Source organism: Budorcas taxicolor, chromosome 6 (assembly GCF_023091745.1).
Source record: "Budorcas taxicolor isolate Tak-1 chromosome 6, Takin1.1, whole genome shotgun sequence".
Classification (NCBI taxonomy): Eukaryota; Metazoa; Chordata; class Mammalia; order Artiodactyla; family Bovidae; genus Budorcas; species Budorcas taxicolor.
In genome coordinates, this window is record NC_068915.1 from 90,695,664 (window position 1) to 90,713,501 (window position 17,838).

A 17,838-nucleotide genomic window follows, 5' to 3' on the forward strand; every position below is an offset into this window, starting at 1 on the left:
CAAAGAGTCTGACACGACTGAGCAACTGAGCTGAACTGAATATTATGAGCTAAGAAAATACCTCATATAAGGGATATAAATGTGCTGTATGGAAATTTAGGAAAGTGTAATGTTGATGGACATGCTAGTTTTCAATATTGTTTAACATACTTAGCAGCAGTATAGTTAGAGGTTTGAGGCACTTAGTTAATTTAAAGAAATCTTTTTCTTCTCCATTATGCTTGTGATTTCATTATTTGGCATTTCTCAGGAGTTTGTAACGTGGTTTATTTATTTTCCTATTAGAGAAATATATTCTTTAATGGAATTTAACTAAATAATTCAGGAGATTATGTCTTTGTTTTGTTTTAATATTTTTTGAAGGAGGGAGGATTTGTGTTTTTATTAGGAACTAGTTTTTTTTTTTAATTCCTATTGAAACATATTAAATTTACCAGCAAATTTATGCTAAAGTGTTTTAAGATTGATAAATTATAAGCATCCACATCATATATTTCTTCCTGAGCATATCAGGTTTTCCACTAACAATATTTTAGATAACCTGGTATATGATTATAAACATGGATCAAGTCTAATTTCTGCTGTTTCGGAAGTACAGTCCAAAGAGGACACAAGAGTGCATTTTCTTGTTCAATTTTTAAAATCCAGATTCCCGGTACATCTTTTATAGGCTGTTAAATGTCTTTTTATATAGATGGGGAGGGATCTTAGGGCAACTTCAGGTTTGAAAAACATAAAAAGATTTCTGCTAACTTGTTTATTGCAGGGAAGCAAAATACAGACAAGAGTTGGATTACTAATGTTGCTTTGTACCTGGCTTAGCAACTGCCCCATTGCAGTGACACACTTTCTTCACAATTCAGCCAATGTTCCATTTGTATCCTTTATGTTTTAGTAAAATACATGTAAGTATTTATTTTTTCTATTTCTTCTTCTCGATTAGAGGTAGCTGATGCTTGCTTAAGCTGTGTGTTGTGGGGGGGGGGGCATGTGTGTACATATATACCACTGTTTTATGTTTTCTTGGATTGCATATAGAATTTCTTGTTGAAAATTACATGAAATACGTGTCAGATTCAAATTGTAAAACGAATTATTCTTGATACTATGAACCATTAGTTTCCTTAACAAAGATTTCAGCTTACAGGACAAATTGCAGAAAATCTTGGAGAAGAAGAACAGTTGGTCCAAGGCTTATGTGCTCTCTTGTTGGGCATTTCAATTTACTTCAATGATAACTCTCTGGAGACCTATATGAAGTAAGTAAGGGGAAAATGATTTGCTGATGTCATCAATAGATAATGATAAATTTTTTTCTGCCAAAGCATAATGTAGACCAGGCTTTTCTGTTTTGTTATGACTTTTTAAGCATCTCAATATACTTATCTCTGTAGAGAGAAACTAAAACAACTGATAGAGAAGAGGATTGGCAAAGAGAATTTCATAGAGAAACTAGGATTTATTAGCAAACATGAGCTGTATTCCAGAGCGTCTCAGAAACCCCAGCCAAACTTCCCCAGTCCAGAATACATGATATTTGATCATGAGTTTACAAAACTGGTGAAAGAACTTGAAGGTAAGACGACAAGAGTTCATCTTGACACTCATTAGAAAGTACCTGTGATTTTACTTTATATGTATATTCTGGATGCATGCAGATTATATGATCAGCCTAAAAGTATCCTTTTTTTAGCTCTTGGTCTGTAGCCCATTCAAGGACTTTTGGCATTCAGTAAGATTGGAAAGATGACTTCTGATCTCTCATGCAGTTGTTGTTTAGTTGCAAAGTCATGTCCGACTCTTGTGACTCCATGGACGGTAGCCTATCCATGGGATTTCCCAGAAAAGAATACTTGAGTAAGTTGCCATTTCTTACTCCAGGGAATCTTCCCAACCAAGGGACTCAACCCACGTCTTTTGGATTGGCAAAAGACTTTACTGCTGAGCCGCCAGGAAGCCCAAAGCCTCATGCAGTTAGGCCATGTGTTTTTACTGAGAAGTCTTGATAATAAAACAGTATTTTTAAATGTCTTCTTTTATAGGTGTGATAACTAAGGCTATTTATAAGTCCAGTGAAGAAGATAAAAAAGAAGAAGAGGTGAAGAAAACATTAGAGCAGCATGACAGTATTGTGACTCACTACAAAAATATGATTCGAGAGCAAGTATGTACTGATAAATGGTATACAGTCTCTGTTATACTAGAAGCTTAGATACTTTTCTGGGGCTTCCCTGGTGACTCCGATGGTAAAGAATCCACCTGGAACACAGGAGACCCAGGTTCAGTCACTGGGTTGGGAAGAGCCCCTGGAGAACGGAATGGCTACCCACTCCAATATTCTTGCCTGGGGAGTCTAGCGGGCTACAGTCTGTGGAGTTGCAGAGTTGGACATGACTAAGCACTCATACTTTTCTGCTTTAGGGAAGAATTTCTCTTGGCATTTCCAAATGCAAGAGGATACACAAAGTAAAACTCATCATTTACCTAAATAATTCAAAAGCATCTGAGTGTTCAGCAAACTGAGAGCTTAATATGTGTTTAGCAAGTCGAGTAGTAAAGAATCAAAGGTGTATAGCAGCACTGAGAGGTACCTAATTTATCTAGGTAGAAGCTTGGGGAAAACAGAGAAGCTGAGTCCCCCTAAAAGGATAACTATGAGTAAGCTTAGCAAAAGGAAAGAGAAGGAAGACACCTGTTGCTGATGTGTACACAGAATCTTTGTTGGCTATATAAAGGGAAATTTGAGAGGCAGGGCTGGAGGGAAGGAAGGATATGGTGGTGATGGGTGGAAACTAGGGAGCTGACAGTGATGATGGTGACTGCTGGTTTTTGTTTCCTGTGTTGTGGGTACTCACTGAGCACATTTAAATACTGTCACATTTAATTTTCACAGCATTTTCACAATATCCCTACAAAGTAGGGGGAGCTGATTTATTAGAGTAGGTAATGATTGAAGTTGAAACTATAGTTTCACAGTCATCAACTGACATTTTCTCTGCAGGATACCAGTGAAGCCCACACTTGAATAGTATTCAGCACTTTAGCTTCTTATTCCTTCAAGCTGTGTTTCTTGATTTTCTTCTCTCATTTAATTCCTCACTGTGGCATATGTACCTTTATTGGAACGGAATCCTAGAAAGTGCTGCAGTATTATCTGTAAAATGAGATTACTGGTGTTAAAGTTCAAGGGTCATGAAGACAGTTTCACGTGAGGCAGGTCCACCATCCCTTTCCTGCGCTGCCCTCCACTCCCTGCTGACTGTGCACAGCTGAGGCAGGTGTGGCAAGAAGGAGCTTTAGGGTAGAGCCCTGTAAATGAGAGCTAACTTCACTTTCTTTTCCCCACAATGTATACTGCTGGGAATGAAACTCTAGAAAAGAATAAAAATATACTGGAGGTATATTTAGCATTCAGTCTGAGCTTTTCAGTTTATAAGCAAATTAGTAAATTAGAATCATCTTTGAATGATCCAAATTTGAATCATTACTCTGCTCATGGTTATTAGAATTTTTCATCTATCTTAGTACAAAATGACAGTCATTTCCAGATGGTAAAAATGTAATCTTTACAGCAGTGGGAAATAAGAACTTGGAAGGCAATATTATAGCCTATACTTGGAGCTGATAAATATGGTTGATTTGGAAGAAGAAAAGAGTGATTTGACACAATTACTATAATGACTCTTCTTTAGAAATGTTAATTTTAAATATTCTCACCAATTAGAATATCATTTGGCAATTAGGCAACAAGCCTCAAGAGCTATAAAATGTTTATATAAACTTTGAATTATATTTGGAAATCAATCCTAAGGAAATTCTCCAAAATTCAGGAAAACAGTTATATTGACTAAGATATTTATTGTAATGATACTATCATTTAGAAAAATGGAGAGCAGCCTTCGTGTTGTTTTTGAATATAAATTACATTGTATCTCCTGATTAATATGAGGAAATTATGATTGAATAGTAGGCAGATTAAAGGTTAAAAAATGATGTATGGACTGATTATGATAAGTTTAAAAAACTTGGATTGGAAAAACAGATCACATTCCAACCAGTTAAATTAGGAGGTGGTAAGAAGTGAAAGCCTTCTTTTTTAATTCTAAATGTTCTGTGATTGTCTTTTTTTTTTTTTGACGTGGACTATTGTTAAAGTCTTCACTAAATTTGTTACAGTATTGCTTCCTGTTTTATGTTTTGGTTTTTCTGGCCAAGAGGCATGTGGGGCCTTAGCTCCTGACCAGGGACAGAACCCACACCTTCTGCATTGAAAGGCAAAGTCCTAACCTAACCACTGGACCAGCAGGGAAGTCCCCTGAATGTCTTTTAGTGTTAAAAGTAATAGAGGTGCATACATATGCTAAGCTTAAATAATTTGGTGTACATTTTTTTGTGTGTGTACATTTTTTAGTTTGATGGACCATAAAATGAAGTTTTCAAAATTGACACCACCACCCCCCTCCCACCGCTGCCCCCAAACCAAAACTCACAGTGAGATTGCAGGTTGTATCTTGTAGTGGGGCCTTGAAATCTTACAGTTCTGCTACATGTTAACTGGCCTTAGTACATATATTAATATGTTATTGCTTAATTATTGAATGATTTTGAAAATGTTGAATAGTTTAACATCCTCATCCAAAGTAATCTCTAATTTTTAACTTGTTCTTAATTTTAGCTCATTAGTATGAATTTAAAAAACTTGAGTTATGTTTTGTTTCACAGGATCTGCAACTGGAGGAATTAAAGCAGCAGATTTCTACATTAAAATGTCAAAATGAACAGCTCCAGACAGCAGTCACACAACAACTATCTCAGATTCAGCAACACAAGGATCAATATAATCTTCTTAAAGTACAGCTAGGTAAGTGCAGCTAGCCATTCCTATTGTAGTGTCCCCTAGAGATTATTCTTGTGGACTCATCTTTCTTTAACTTTAATCGCTATGACAGAAGTGTAAGTCAGAATTTGAAGTCTAATCTCTTTGTTTTCCATTGATTCTCAACCTTAGCTACCTGCACATTGAGATCCCTTGAGATTTTTTTTAATACCGATACTGAGACCCCCACTGAAGTTTCTAATTAAATTAGTTAGGGATTGGGTCCAGGCATCAGTGATTATTACAAGCTCCCCAGGTGATTCTAATGTATATAGCCAGTTTTGAAGGACTGGTCTAACCTTTCCATTTTTTTTTTTTTTAATCTGCAAAGTGGAGCTGAGATTTAAATAAAATAATATACATAAAATTCTGGTTTGGTGTCTGGCACATGCTAAGGGCTCAAATGCTTATAAATAGTCTCATTCTATACTGCTTATGATTGGAATGCTGGCTACTTAGAAACATAGTTTGACTTCCCTGGTAGCTCAAACGGTAAAAGCGTCTGCCTACAATGTGGAAGACCCGGGTTCGATCCCTGGGTCAGGAAGATCTCCTGGAGAAGGAGATGGCAACCCACTCCAGTACTCTTGCCTGGAAAATCCCATGGACGTAGGAGCCTGGTGGGTTGCAGTCCATGGCGTCACAAAGAGTCGGACACGACTGAGCGACTTCACTTTCACTTTCACTTTATTTATATGAAGGTAACCAAAATTTTCAGAAGAAAAAAACTTTTACTTCCTCCATTTATGACAATAATTCGTCAGTTCTTTTAGGCCTTAATGGAAGCTATTCTTTTGTGAAGATTTCTAAAAAGATTTTATTTTCTCTTATATTAAGTGATGGAATTGAAACTACTATAATTCTTAATTTTAGATCACTAAGCCAGTTTAGTCTTAAGACTATGCTGTTTTTCCTCCCAGAAACCGTGGAAACATCAGTTCGTTATTTTTGTCAGTGCACTGGTTTGCAAAGATGAAATGTGCATACAAAAGTGCCTCCAAAGTAATTATTCAGGAAATTATGTATTTATTTTATACTTGAATTATCAGCTCAAAAAATGAAAAGTTTCATGCTGACTTCTCAAATTTCATGGCTAATAGGAAAAGACAGTCAGCATCAAGGTCCTTACAGTGATGGGGCTCAGATGAATGGCGTTCAGCCAGAAGAAATTAGTAGGCTGCGAGAAGAGATAGAAGAATTAAAAAGTAATCGGGAACTTTTACAAAGTCAGCTGGCTGAAAAAGACTCTTTGATTGAAAATTTGGTAAGTGAATGTTATAAAATTTTTAAACGAGGTCAAAAATAATTCTCATTATCCTGCTTGTTTCTATTTCTGGATCCCTTAAGCTAAAGTTATCATTTTAAGGTTTTAGAACGTGAGCTCTGGAGTCAGACTGTCTAAAGCATGAGTGCATCCTAGCTAACTGAATTTGAGCAACTTAGTTAACCTCTTTAAACTTGTTTCCTGAGCTGTAAAATGGTGGGGTGGTATCTGTCCCATTGCTGTGCGATTTAAATGAGGTACTCCATATGAAGCTCTTTTAATACATGGAAATCACTCAGTAAATACCTGCTTTTATGCTCTTTTCTTCATATTATCTCAGTTAAGTGCTTAGATTTAATAAATTACTTGGTATGAGTTGATTAGCTATGGAAAATTTGTTGACAAGATGTGCTATGTTGAAATGTTATTTTGGGCATAAAATTTTAAATGTCAGTGTGGAATTTTTTGGTGTACATGTACCAGGCATAGCTTATATGTGTACAGTTTTGTTTCGGTTTTTGCTAACTATTTAAACTGAATTTATTTCACAGTTTATCTCTCTGCTCTTTGTAGAAATCTTCCCAACCATCACCTGGCACAAATGAACAGTCTTCAGCAACAGCAGGAGATTCTGAACAAATTGCAGAGTTAAAACAGGTCACTTTTCAGCTTGATTCAGGCTCTGTTTTGTCTTGTTTTAATTATAATAGCATAACAGCCCTGCATTAATCTAGAACTGCTTTGTCAGGCGTCTTCACTTCTCTATCAAGTGAAAACAGCCATTTGAAAATACAGAAGCTGTTTTAATTGTACAATAATGGTATTTTGCTTTTTATGGTATATTTATTTTTCAGCGGTGTTCTTTTTAATAGATCTCAGCATCTTACCCAGATTATTTGTAGATTACCAGTAAGCAATTAAGGAAACTTTAAATATATTTATAAGCTGCAAATATGAACATACAAAGTCTTGTGCTTAATTTTCTTGGTAACTGCTTGGTTAAATGTATCAGGCATTTAAATTGTTCTATCCAGAAAAATGTTGGTTATTAGAATTGGAAAAGGGAAAAACAGAAAGTAAAGTTGTATACATTTCAGTTAGATGACTCTAGCTAAAAATAAAGCAAAATAACTTTTTCTGCTGTAGTAATGCAAATGTGCCTTTTCTTCCTTCCATCCCCCTCTCCTTCCTTCCTTTTCTATAAAAGGAATATATGTTTCTTTTTTTAAAAAAAAGTAATACTAAAAAGAGAAATTAACAGCTTGACCAACCTAGGACTGACTTCCTTCTCCAGTAGTCAGCTGGTCCTCACCCTCTGACATGCATGTTCAGATGGGAATGCCTGGACAGAGAGAAGCAAAATGTCTTATTTTGGTAATGCCTCTGTACCCTAGAGTGGATTCTACAATAAAACATTTTAAAAAATAATAATAATTTGTCAATAATGATTTACAATTCTCCAATAATGTGGCCATAATGTTTTCTTCTTATGAGGAAGAGTTAATATGCTGTTCTGATTTTATGAAATATAAAATTATATTAAAATGAAATTAATTTATTAATATATACTCTTAGTCTATAACTCCTAAGTAAAAATTTACTTTTCATATTTGCCAAAGATATATTTTAAATAACAGTTTTGGGTTTTTTTTATAATATATAGTAAAATAGAGTATAGAAAGAAGACCAAATGGTCCATAATTTTTACATAATTTACTTTGATAACCAAAGAAACAAAACAGTCAGAGAAAAGACATACATGTACATGATGGAAAATATTAAGAGAATAAGAAACTTTTTACATGACAGCATCCTAGTATCTCCAGACACTGCCAGATATCATGGGGGAAGATTGCCCTTGGTGTTGCTTCATTTTCCTGGACTTGTTTTGAGGGGAGTGAGCAAGAAGGTTGGAAACTTCAACCTTAATACATAAACTTCCAGTTAATTCCACCACTTTCACTACAGTGCTACTACTTTCATCAGTGTTTGGTGGCCCCCTAGTCTAAAACCATCTTATTTTGCCCATTCCAAATAATATACCTCTAGTCTTTAGACAAAAGAAAAGGAGACATTACCTGAGGCATGAGTTAGGACAGGGATTCAGTGCTCTATTTCTAAGCAGACTTTCAGCCAACCCTGCTGGGTTTTTGTTACTGTTGTTTTTACTTATTTGGCTGAATCGGGTCTTAGTTGCGGCGTCTGGACTTCGTTGCTCCGTGGAATGTTGGATCTTAGTTCCTGGGCCAGGGATCAAACCCACGTCCCCTGCATTGCAAGACGGATTCTTAACCACTGTACCACCAGGGAAGTTCCAACCCTACTGTTTTTGACCCCAGTTTTACTCACAGTTCCAAAATATCTGGTGGTACCAGTTCCCAGGCCTTTTGGTAGTTCTGCATTATAAATCAGGCAGCAGAGTGACTCTCTAAAGGTCAGCTACTGTTTCAGCTCTCTCTGGTGTGCCAGTTGGTTACCACTGTCATTTGCTTTCTGAAATTCCACACTTTAGTGCTGTTTTCTCTTTTATTCTCTGTCTCTGTGGGTTTCTCCCTCCTGCCTGTCCTTTCTCACTCCCTCTCTCCCTCCTTCTTCCCCACCTTCCTCCCTCCCTTCTTCCCACCTTTTCTTCCTTTCCTCCTTCTATCCTCCCTTTGTGATTTTTTTACACTGGATCTTGCAAGGAAGCAGTGGTGAACATGTTTAATGTATGCATTTAATTCTCCATCTTGAACCCAAAGTTCAAGAGTAGTTCTTTCACTTAATTTTAAAACTTGGAAGTGATGATTTTAGAGAGAAGGGCCAAGGAAGGAAATAATTTCTTCCTGTAAATAGACGTTTCCTTAACGAAATTAATACTATTTAATGTTACAACCCAACTATTTTTGTCCCTTAGGAACTGGCAACTTTAAAGTCTCAGTTAAACTCACAGTCTGTGGAGATTGCCAAACTACAGACCGAAAAACAGGAGCTGTTACAGAAAACTGAAGCATTTGTAAGTTGTTTTTTGTTTGTTTGTTTGTTCTGAAAGGTAGTATATACAAGGTCAGGAGGTTATTTCTCAGCCACTATGGAAAAGAAGCAAATTTGTTAGATAGCACCTTCCATGGTTATTCATTAGCCAGAGTTTCAGATACATAGACTTCTTGGCCATGCAAACAGTGCATTATAGTCAGACTTGCCAGGTCAGTTTTATCAGTTAGTTATGGTTCATTTTGTTGGTATTTTATTTGTTTATTTGGCTGCCCTAGGTCTTAGTTGCAGTGTGTGGGCGCTAGTTCTCTGACCAGGCTTTGAACCCCGACCCCTGTATTGGGAGGGCAGACTCTTAGCCACTGGATCCCCAGGGAAGTCCCTGTTGGTATTTTATATTTCACCCCATCTTTCAGTCTAAGCTGGCAGGTTTTCTACTGGTATAAAATTATCAAAAACCTTATTGGTGACCCATGCAATTCCCAGGGTTCCAAGCCAACAAGCAAGAAGGTTCTCCTGGATCTCTCCTGGGGAACCGCATCTCTATTCCAGCTTCTGCAGAGATGGTTGATTGGGTCCGTGTGTCACACGAGTAACCTCTTCCCAAATGGTTGTGCAGCCACACACTGGTGTTTCACTGGGACATGCTTTGTTGTTGATTGCAGTAGGGATAGGCCAGGAATTTTCTAAATCATCAAGTTCTGACTCCCTTTTGCTTAACAGTTCCTTTTTCAATCCATCTTCATCCTCTCATATTTTACTATAAGCAGCGAGGAGAAACCAGGTCACACCTTTAATGCTTTGCTTAGAAATTTCGTCAGCTAGAATAGTTCATCACTCACAAATTCTGCTTTCCACAACACTAGAACATAAGTCAGCCAAGTTCTTTGCCACATTATAACGAGGATCACCTTTTCTCCACTTTCCAATAACATGTTCCTTGTCTCTATTTCTGTGTGTGCGTGCTCAGTCACTTGAGTTGTGTCTAGCTCTTCGCGACCCCATGGACTACAGCCTGCCAGGGGACCCTGTCCATGAGATTTTCCAGGCAAGAATACTGGAGTGGGTTGCCATTTCCTACTCCAGTGGATCTTCCCAACCCAGGGATCTAACCTGAGTCTCCTATATTGGCAGGTGGATTCTTTACCACTGAGCCATCTGGGAAGCCTCGACCTCCATCTGAGACCTCACCGAAACTTTTAACATCCATACTTCTACCAGCATTCTGTTTATGATGCCATGTGTTTTCTCTAAGACCATAGAAACTTTCTCTATAGGCTGCCTCTTTCTTTATGAGCCCTTACTGGTATTGCCTTTAATGTTCATATTTCTACCAACAGTGTCTTCAAGGCAGTTGAGACTTAGTCTAACATGAACCTCAAAATTCTTTTCCAGTTCCAAAGCCCTTTCCTCATTTTAAGGTATTTGTGAGATCAACACCCCCACTTCCCAGTATTTTGGAAGGAAAAAGATGAGGGAAGGACTGAAAATTTTTGATTTAGGATTATTTCTTATAGCTCTTAAGAAAATACTTGCATTTTACCAGTTAATGGGATTCAACTCAATTTCCCCATCTGTCTCTCTGAAATGATAGTAAAGTTTTAACTTATAGGAATTTTATGAGGAAAAGACTGAAAAGTGTTCTCTATGTATTAAATGCTATGCCGTAGCTACATTAGAGCTGCGTCATTGATAACTTGCCTGACCTGGCCTTGAGGCTGCTTAAACCAACCTTCCTTATACTCTGATGAGTGCTTATACAACACCCCTCCTGACCCAGCCTCCTGCTCCACTGTAAGGGCAACTCATCTGTTAGGGAGAGCACGATACTGAGGGTAAATACTGAGGGAATTAGATTTTTCTGTTACTGGAAATAAAATTTCAAAATAGCAAGAAAAATCATCATTAGAATTTCATATTGATTATAACTTTAAAGAAACTTTTTTTTTTTTTCCCACTTTTTACTTTCAGGTGAAATCAGCTCCTGTACCAGGAGAGAGTGAAACTGTAATAGCTACAAAAACTACTGATGTAGAAGGAAGACTGTCAGCATTATTACAAGAAACTAAAGAGTTAAAAGTTGGTTTGGTGAAACTTTTTATTCATTGTATATTATGTGAAATGAATTCCAGGGAATTTGATTTTATTTCATTTAATTTCTCAAATTCTTGGATTTATGAAGAAAGTAAATGGGACATAATCTTACCTCACAATAAGTCCATTCCTATTTTGATGACTAAAGGTGGCACAAATGAATATTTTTAAATGCTGTTTCAAATAATGGTATCAAATACGTAAAATAAGATTGTATATGAGTGTACTTGAAAGTAAAAGCACATGTTTAGTCAAAGTAAAAAAGAGTTAAGTTTTCTTATCGATCTCTAATCACAGTAAGAAACAAGGAATATAGCTTTGGCTAATACACAAGCCATAAGCTAAAGAACACAGACACCTTAAATCCTGCCAGCCTATTGTGTGACAGAAAAATCAAAACAGATAGGATGAAGTAAAGAATGAGGTAACAGTAATAAAAATAGAAAGGTAGGAATTAAAACATGGCAAGAGGAAGATAACATGTGATTTTGCATTTTGGATTGTGGTCAAATTATTTTATATTTAAGCTATGGATTTTACTTGAAGCTATCTTTCTTTCCCATTTAATTGTATATGTGAAGTTGGGACAAAATTTTTTTTTTTTAATTTGAGTCCTAACTCTGGTGCTAACCAGGCTTCTGCTGTAAGATGTTAATGTCTTTATTTATTCCTCTGATTATCTGAAATAGTAGGATTTTTTGAGGAGTAGGTAATTAAAACTATTTTTTTTGTTGTCAAACTCTGATTTTCACAGCCATCATCTTTGATGTATATAGCCTAACATAAATTCTCATGTTACTAGATGACTTTGTGTGTGTGTGTATTTTGAATCTCCTGTCCCCCCAACACCTAACCCCAAACTCTTCAGATTGCATGAGTACAGAGATCTGTCATAGAAAGAATATATTTGTTAAAACCATAGGAGAGTGAATACTAATTTTTGATTGTGATTTTCACCATTTTTCTCTTAGAATGAAATTAAAGCTCTGTCTGAGGAAAGAACTGCTATTAAAGAACAGCTGGATTCATCTAACAGTACCATTGCCATCTTACAAAATGAGAAAAACAAGCTCGAGGTGGACATTATAGATGCTAAAAGAGAACAAGATGATCTCTTGGTGCTGTTGGCCGATCAAGATCAGAAAATATTTTCATTAAAGAATAAACTCAAGGAACTTGGTCATCCAGTAAGACTGTGATGTTTCAAAAAATGGTTTATATGTGTTTCTGTATGATGTGTTTTTAAACATTGTCCTGTGTCCTGGGAATGTTATTATGCTTGTATATCAGCACTACAGGCATAGATTTGTAGATATGTGAATTGACTTAAGACACAGATTAGATGCAGTTTCCAGCTTTTGTTAACTCTTCTCTTTCGGAATCTGAGCCTGGAAAGTGACTTGATTTATTTGCTCCTGTGGTAACAGAGATACTCACCATCCAAATGTACCATCCCCATTTTGCTGTGTTGGTTCAGGTTTATGTGTAGAGAGTTGTAGCCATCTGGCAGCAAGTTTACCTGTGTATCTTGTCTCATATTAAAAATAACAGGAAACCTTGAATATTAAATCAAGGAAATTAGATGGCCCATAATCTACTATAATTACTAGAGTAAAGAATTTATCCATGGAATAGATATCATTTTGTGTTGAATGTGACGTGACCAGATCTTCATAATGTTAAATGAGTATTTTCCCTTTAGGTTGAAGAAGAGGATGAACTTGAATCCGGAGACCAAGATGATGAGGATGATGAAGATGAAGATGATGGCAAGGAACAGGGTCATATCTAGCTTTAAAATTTCTAGGAATGATAGAGACTGTATTGTAACTTTGAAGATGGAGTCTTAAGACAGTGCTCTGGTTTGCCTCCACAGAAAATAAAGATTTAGAAACCAAGTGGAAAACATTCACTAATATGACTATTGATGTATTTTTTAAATGATGCCACCCATGTTGATAATCCTGTTACTCTAACTTTATGTAGAATATACATCTTTTATTGAACCGAACTATCCCAAAATATAATTTGCAAAGAACTATAGACACCAAAAATATACCTTTTCTTTTTTCAGGCATGTGGTGGCAGTGCTATTTGCCTTAGTTCGTTGGTTGTTTATGGAAGTTCTGTGTTTGTCTGCTATTTTTACTTTTCAGAATTTGTGATTTTTAAGTACTAACACATTTGATTTAATATATGTTGGAATCACTGTTTCTAAATTAAGTATTGGAGTTCCTAGCTAATGATTTCCTTTTGAAGAAATGGATGTACTTAAAGGCAAGATAGCATGGTCTGGGGGTAACCCGTCATCAGCCCTTCACCCAGTATGACTCCTAATGTGAGCAGGACAAGACAGTTCAGAGTGAGTGCCTTGATACTTGACACGGCGGTGTTCTGTACCTCAGTGAAGAAGGCTGCAGACACGCAGTGAAGAGGAGGAGGTTTCTGAGAAACTTTTCCAACAGTGTATTAGCATGTGTTTGGTTTTGGTTTTATTTTTAGCTAAACATTAAAACACATTACAAATTAACAGCTCATACAACTCAGATTTAGTATTATTGTTTGATTATTATAAAACATATTATGTTCCTAGTTTTAAAAAAGACTCAAACTATGGTTTATATAATTTATTGGCATTTTTGCTGAATAGGTTTAAGTCAGATCATAGATTTTTAAAAAAGCAATGAAGCAATGTGTCAAAATTTAATGTTTTCGTAATAAAAATAGATATTATGTTCACTTAATCCCTAGTCTTGGTTCCCTTTTTAAGATTTTGAGAGTAGTATTTTGTTCTTTGTAAAGGATGAGGCAGGGGGAAGCGGTGAGAAGCGTCTTTCTCTTACTAAGAGGACTTGGCTATAACTGGGTGATAACAGCAGTCTTATCATTTAAATCTAACAATTGGGATTCCATAAGATTGGAGAGGACTTAATTGGAACAAAAACAGATGAAGTAGGGTTTGTAAACTGAGCAGTGGAGTTCTTTCTTCACAATGATTTTTACTTATAGTAGCTCCAGTACGTTTCCCACCTGATGTGAACAGCCAGCTTATTGGAAAAGACCCTCATGCTGGGAAAAATTGGAGGCAAAAGAAGAGGATAGCAGAAGATGAAATGGTTGGATGGCATCACCATTTCAATGGACATGAACTTGGGTGAACTCTGGGAGATGGTGAGGGACAGGGCACCCTGGTGTGCTGCACTCCATGGGGCCACAAAGAATCAGACACAGCTTAGTGACTGAACAATGACAACAGGCTTATTTAAAGGCAAAACAGCAAGAGAGTTGGGGCATAATATATTTCATCTACCTCCTGGTTTCAGTAATAATTTGAGGAATCCAATAAAGACGCACAAACGTTTAAAGGAAGTATTGAAAAGGAAGATGGTTGTGTGTTACAGAGCGCCCATGAATACGCAGCACATCCCACCCCCTCACACTGCCACGCCTCTGGAGATGGCATCAGCCATCAGAGGACCATGTGATTATTACCAGACCAGCTCACACTGTGTGACGTTTATTCTAAAGTTGACACCATGTTGTGACCTTTTCAGGCCAATATTATAAGAATAAAGAAAAGTGGGTCAGGAGAAAGAAGAAGACTTCCAAGAATAACAGAATACCAAAGATCTTCAGAAAGAAAGAGCTGCAAAATCAGTGAGAGTTTGCCAGAATTCAGTCAGGCTGGCTTGGAGTAGAGAAGATGCAAGAAGCCCTTGAAGCTGCACAGTCCAGCCTGGAGCCCAAAAGGACACCTTCCTAACGTAGCCATAGTTTGGGGGTCTTGTTTGTTTGTTTGTTTTTACCTGAATTGCTTCTGAAGCCTCCTAACCCAGTCTCCACCTCCAATTGGTTGTTGCCTCTCCGGGCCGTCCTCAGTATTCACCACAGTAGTCTGTCTAGTCAAGGCTGTATGGTTTTTCCAGTAGTCATGTATGGATGTGAGAGTTGGACTATAAAAAAAGCTGAGCACCGAAGAATTGATGCTTTTGAACTGTGGTGTTGGAGAAGACTCTTGAGAGTCCCTTGGACTGCAAGGAGATCCAGCCAGTCCATCTTAAAGGAGATCAGTCCTGGGTGTTCATTGGAAGCACTGATGTTGAAGCTGAGACTCCAGTACTTTGGCCACCTGATGGGAAGAGCTGACTCATTTGAAAAGACTCTGATGCTGGGAAAGATTGAGTGCAGGAGGAGAAGCGGGCGACAGGATGAGATAGTTGGATGGCATCACCGACTCGGTGGACGTGATTTTGGGTGAACTCTGGGAGTTGGTGATGGACAGGGAGGCCTGGTGTGCTGCAGTTTTGGGGGTCGCAAAGAGTCGGGACACGACTGAGCGACTGAACTGAACTGAAGCTTCGTGAAATGAAAACAGGAGCCAAAGAGACTCCAGTTGCCTACTGTTTGGAGTCCTTAGCCAGAAGAATAAGACCCTCAGTGCTCTACCACTCTTTAATTTTGCTTCCTTCAAGAATATTTTAGATCTATACCAATATATTAACTATCAGGGCACATAACCTTCTTTTTCATCCTTCACTTTGCTTTTGAACATGTTCTTTCAACTGTCAGCCTTCACATTAAAGGCTATTTCTGGACTTCCCTGGAGGTTCAGTGGTTAAGACTCCACACTGCAAATGCAGGGGGTACAGTTCCAATCCCTGGTCAGAGAACTAAGATCCCACATTCTGTGTGGCACAGCCAAAAAAGAAAGAAAAAGGTGGAGGGCGCCTCTTCCCATGTATTGGAAACTACAACAGTGGAGTAATCATAAATCACAAAACATACCTTTCCTTATTTTAAGTTTTATTCAAGTACAGTTGCATGTCTCTGGCATGTCAGAAAAGAATAATCATCCAAGATTACTACAAGAGGTTAAGTAACAGCTCACATTTTCAGTGTGTAAGTTCAGTCGCTCAGTCATGTCTGACTCTTTGCAACCCCATGGACTGTAGCATGCCAGGCCTCCCTATCTATCATCAACTTAGTTACTTTGAACTTATGCTGATAGAAAATCAAACCTGTTCTTGAAAGTTCTGTTGCAGCGAGGTAGAGGCCTCATAATGCTCATCAGAACAAAAAGCTTTACTGTTAGAGCAAAATGCATTCATTCAATGAAAATTTACTGAGTTTATAAATGAGAAAAAGTCCCTTCCCCATTTAACTTCCCCATATATCTGGCAGTGTAAACAACAGTAAACACGTACGTAAGTATCAAATGCTTTGTAGCTTCTAGAAAGGAGTTTATATTTTACTCTGATGGGAAGCCAGAGTAGTGATTAGATCTGGTTTGTATTAATAGATTACTTTCTCCACTATATCAAGAATTGTCTTTGGGGAAGAGGTTAAGAGAAAGCCAGGGGACTAGTGGGAGGCTATTGGCCTCATCTAAGCAAAAACAGATATAGTTCAGACTACACTGTAGGGGTGGTAGGGTCTAAAATGGTGGGATTGGGGATACATTTTACGGGTAGACTCAAGAAGATTGGTTGGTGAATTGCACGTGTCTGGGGAGTAGAGGAGCAAGACAAGAATAACTCAGGGAAGGTGGGAGGAGCAGGTTTGGTGTGGGATCTAAAGTTGTGTGTTAGGCTTGCTAAATCTGAAACTCAAGGAGATATATTTCTGCAAATAGATGTTTGGTAGGCTGTTTGGAGCTAATTAGGGCTGGAAAAAATAGTATATAGATGGAATTTAAGCCCACCGATCAGAGTAAGTTCTTACAGAGAGTGAGTATAGGGAGAAGACTATACCTTTGGACGGCTCAGCCTTGAGTCCTGGGGAAGGGTCTTAAGATACATTAAATGCACAATGAAATCATCTTATCCACAGCAAATTTGAGCCTTGGAATTAAGGGAACAGCAAGCTATGACCTTCAAACTGGTTTCTTACTGCAATTCTGAAAAATGAAAAAAGCCTTTTCCAACAGCTTTAATGAAAGACATCATCAATGTAGGCTAGTTCTTTACTAGTGAACCTAATCAAACTGTCTTCTTATTAAGAATCTGCCCTGCTAACCAAATAGAAGATATATATCTAAAGAAAATAATATACTTTGAAAGGTTTCATTTTAATGCAGGTTACTTTATCAAATTGTCCCTTTTGTGGATTAGTGACTTTCCCTTCCAGAAACTCTAAAATTATTCTTGCAGTTTTCTATGTCTACAACTCAGAAGCTTTATGGTTTTCTGTAACCTTTCAGAATGAAAATAACTGTTTGCAGAGGGAAAAACATTGAGGTATGACACACGTATCTTAAATGTAGTTTCCCTTCCTTTGGATTAACTCATTTTTTTGTCTTGATGTAAGTTTTTCCATATTCACTCTAAGCAGTTGTGACTAGCCTTAGTTTGAAAAAGTTTTACACAGCAACCTTGGTACAATTATATATTACCTTTGATTTTTCTTATTACAAAAACATGAGACAACTTTGTAATTACATTATTCTACCTATGAGAATGTAAACAGGAGTTCCATTAATTGCTAGTCTCTTTTTAGCTCTGGCTTTTAATTCTAGATTTATTTAAATGTATTGAATCTAGTGGGATATCTATAGAGGTAAAGCTCACCATTTTGTGACTCTTAATAAGCTCTCTCACCTCTCTATGGTTTCATGTTGCTAATACCCTGAAAT

The 17,838-nt window shown here is 37.2% G+C and overlaps 1 protein-coding gene across 2 annotated transcripts in view; it reads left to right on the forward strand.

The window, feature by feature from the left end:
• USO1 (USO1 vesicle transport factor) overlaps positions 1–13,890 on the forward strand; it is a 75,504-nt gene extending 61,614 nt beyond the window's left edge. For both annotated transcript variants that reach the window (XM_052641890.1, XM_052641891.1), the window contains 11 exons: positions 767–877; positions 1,141–1,259; positions 1,395–1,576; positions 2,043–2,164; positions 4,723–4,861; positions 5,977–6,140; positions 6,714–6,797; positions 9,037–9,135; positions 11,085–11,192; positions 12,179–12,394; positions 12,910–13,890. In XM_052641890.1, the coding sequence (XP_052497850.1) occupies positions 767–877; positions 1,141–1,259; positions 1,395–1,576; positions 2,043–2,164; positions 4,723–4,861; positions 5,977–6,140; positions 6,714–6,797; positions 9,037–9,135; positions 11,085–11,192; positions 12,179–12,394; positions 12,910–12,999 (1,434 nt within the window). In that variant the 3' untranslated portion in view covers positions 13,000–13,890. The remainder of the gene's footprint in view (positions 1–766; positions 878–1,140; positions 1,260–1,394; positions 1,577–2,042; positions 2,165–4,722; positions 4,862–5,976; positions 6,141–6,713; positions 6,798–9,036; positions 9,136–11,084; positions 11,193–12,178; positions 12,395–12,909) is intronic.
• The last annotated feature ends 3,948 nt before the right edge of the window (positions 13,891–17,838 follow it).